This window comes from Eimeria necatrix, genomic scaffold, assembly GCF_000499385.1.
Source record: "Eimeria necatrix Houghton genomic scaffold, Enh_scaff254, whole genome shotgun sequence".
Lineage (NCBI taxonomy): Eukaryota > Apicomplexa > Conoidasida > Eucoccidiorida > Eimeriidae > Eimeria > Eimeria necatrix.
Genome location: NW_013653104.1, coordinates 43,883 through 45,102, shown reverse-complemented (window position 1 = coordinate 45,102; position 1,220 = coordinate 43,883). Strand labels below are relative to the sequence as shown.

The window sequence follows — 1,220 nt, the reverse complement described above, 5'->3', positions numbered from 1 at the left end:
CAGCAGCAGCAGCAGCAGCAGCAGGAGCAGGAGGGATGGCGGAGGGGAAGCGGCGGGAGGCGAAGCCTGCGTTCTGGCTGGTGGCGAGCAGCCTGCGGGAGAGCCAGACTGCGGAGTTGGTGCACTCGCAGGTGCGGAACGCGCTGGTGGGGGGCCGGGCGCCGCTGTGCGACGACGTGGGGCTGTTTGAAGTGCCGACGGGGCTGAAGTTCGGCTCCTTCGACGACTTGGTGCGCGCAGTGGACCTGCTGCAGCAGCAGGACTCTGCGGTGGAGGCTGCGCTGCGGCGGGTGGAGCGGCAGGCCTTGGAGCTGGACCCAGAGGCCCAGCTGAAGGTGGTCTGGCAGCGGCACTCCTTGTCAGTGGACCAGTACATAAGGAGGTTTAGTTGGGACGAGGCGAAGTTCCCGAAGGCCCGGGCCATTCGGGAGCACTTGGAGGCCATAGTGCAGTCCGTGGGGAAGCTGGAGGAGGAAGTCCGGGCCAAGGTGGCGGCCTGGCAGGCGGCGCGGGGGCCCTGTGGGGAAAATGGTCCACTGGTCTACTCCGAGCGGGAGCTGCGGGAGGTGCTCACCCCCGCAGTGGTCCAGCCGGGGGACTTCGTGGCCTCGGAGCTGGTGACCACCGCCGTGGCCTGCGTGCCTCTGGAGGCTGAGAGCCACTGGCTGAGCTGCTACGAGCGGCTGAGTCCCCTTGCTGCAGTCCCCAGATCAGCTAAGAAGCTGGGGCTGCCTCCAGACAGTGCTGGAGTCTGTCTCTGGAGAGTGGTGGTCTTCAAGAGGGGCCTGGAGGCCTTCAAGTCCGCTGCAGCGGCGCAGCACTTCGCCGTGCGGGAGTTCGCGTACAGCGCGCAGGCGGGGCGGCTGCTGCTGGAGCGTCGCTCGCGAGCGACGGCCGAGCGCTCGCAGCACGAGGCCTTCCTCGCTCGCGTCTGCTTCGCCGCCTTCTCCGACATCTTCGTCTCGTGGCTCCACCTGAAGGCCATGCGGGTCTTCTGCGACGCGCTGCTGCGCTTCGGAGTCCCCGCGAACTTCGTGGCTCTCTTTCTGCGGCCAACAGCCCCGCCAAGGCCGGCCAAGATCCACGCCCAGCTGCATGCGCTGTTGACTCCTCCGGGGCTTTTCGGAAACAGATTCTACGCAAGTCTGGACAAAGATAATAACGAGGCCGAAGACTTCTTCCCCTACGTCCTTCTCACGCTCCAGCCCTTCGCCACCTAG

General features: G+C 66.6%; 1 protein-coding gene across 1 annotated transcript; it reads left to right on the top strand.

The window, feature by feature from the left end:
• Positions 1-35: 35 nt before the first annotated feature.
• On the top strand, positions 36-1,220 carry ENH_00034960 (vacuolar ATP synthase subunit c, putative; the record flags this gene model as incomplete). Its single annotated transcript, XM_013580362.1, has 1 exon — positions 36-1,220. The coding sequence occupies one exon, from the start codon at positions 36-38 to the stop codon at positions 1,218-1,220; it is 1,185 nt and encodes a 394-aa protein (XP_013435816.1).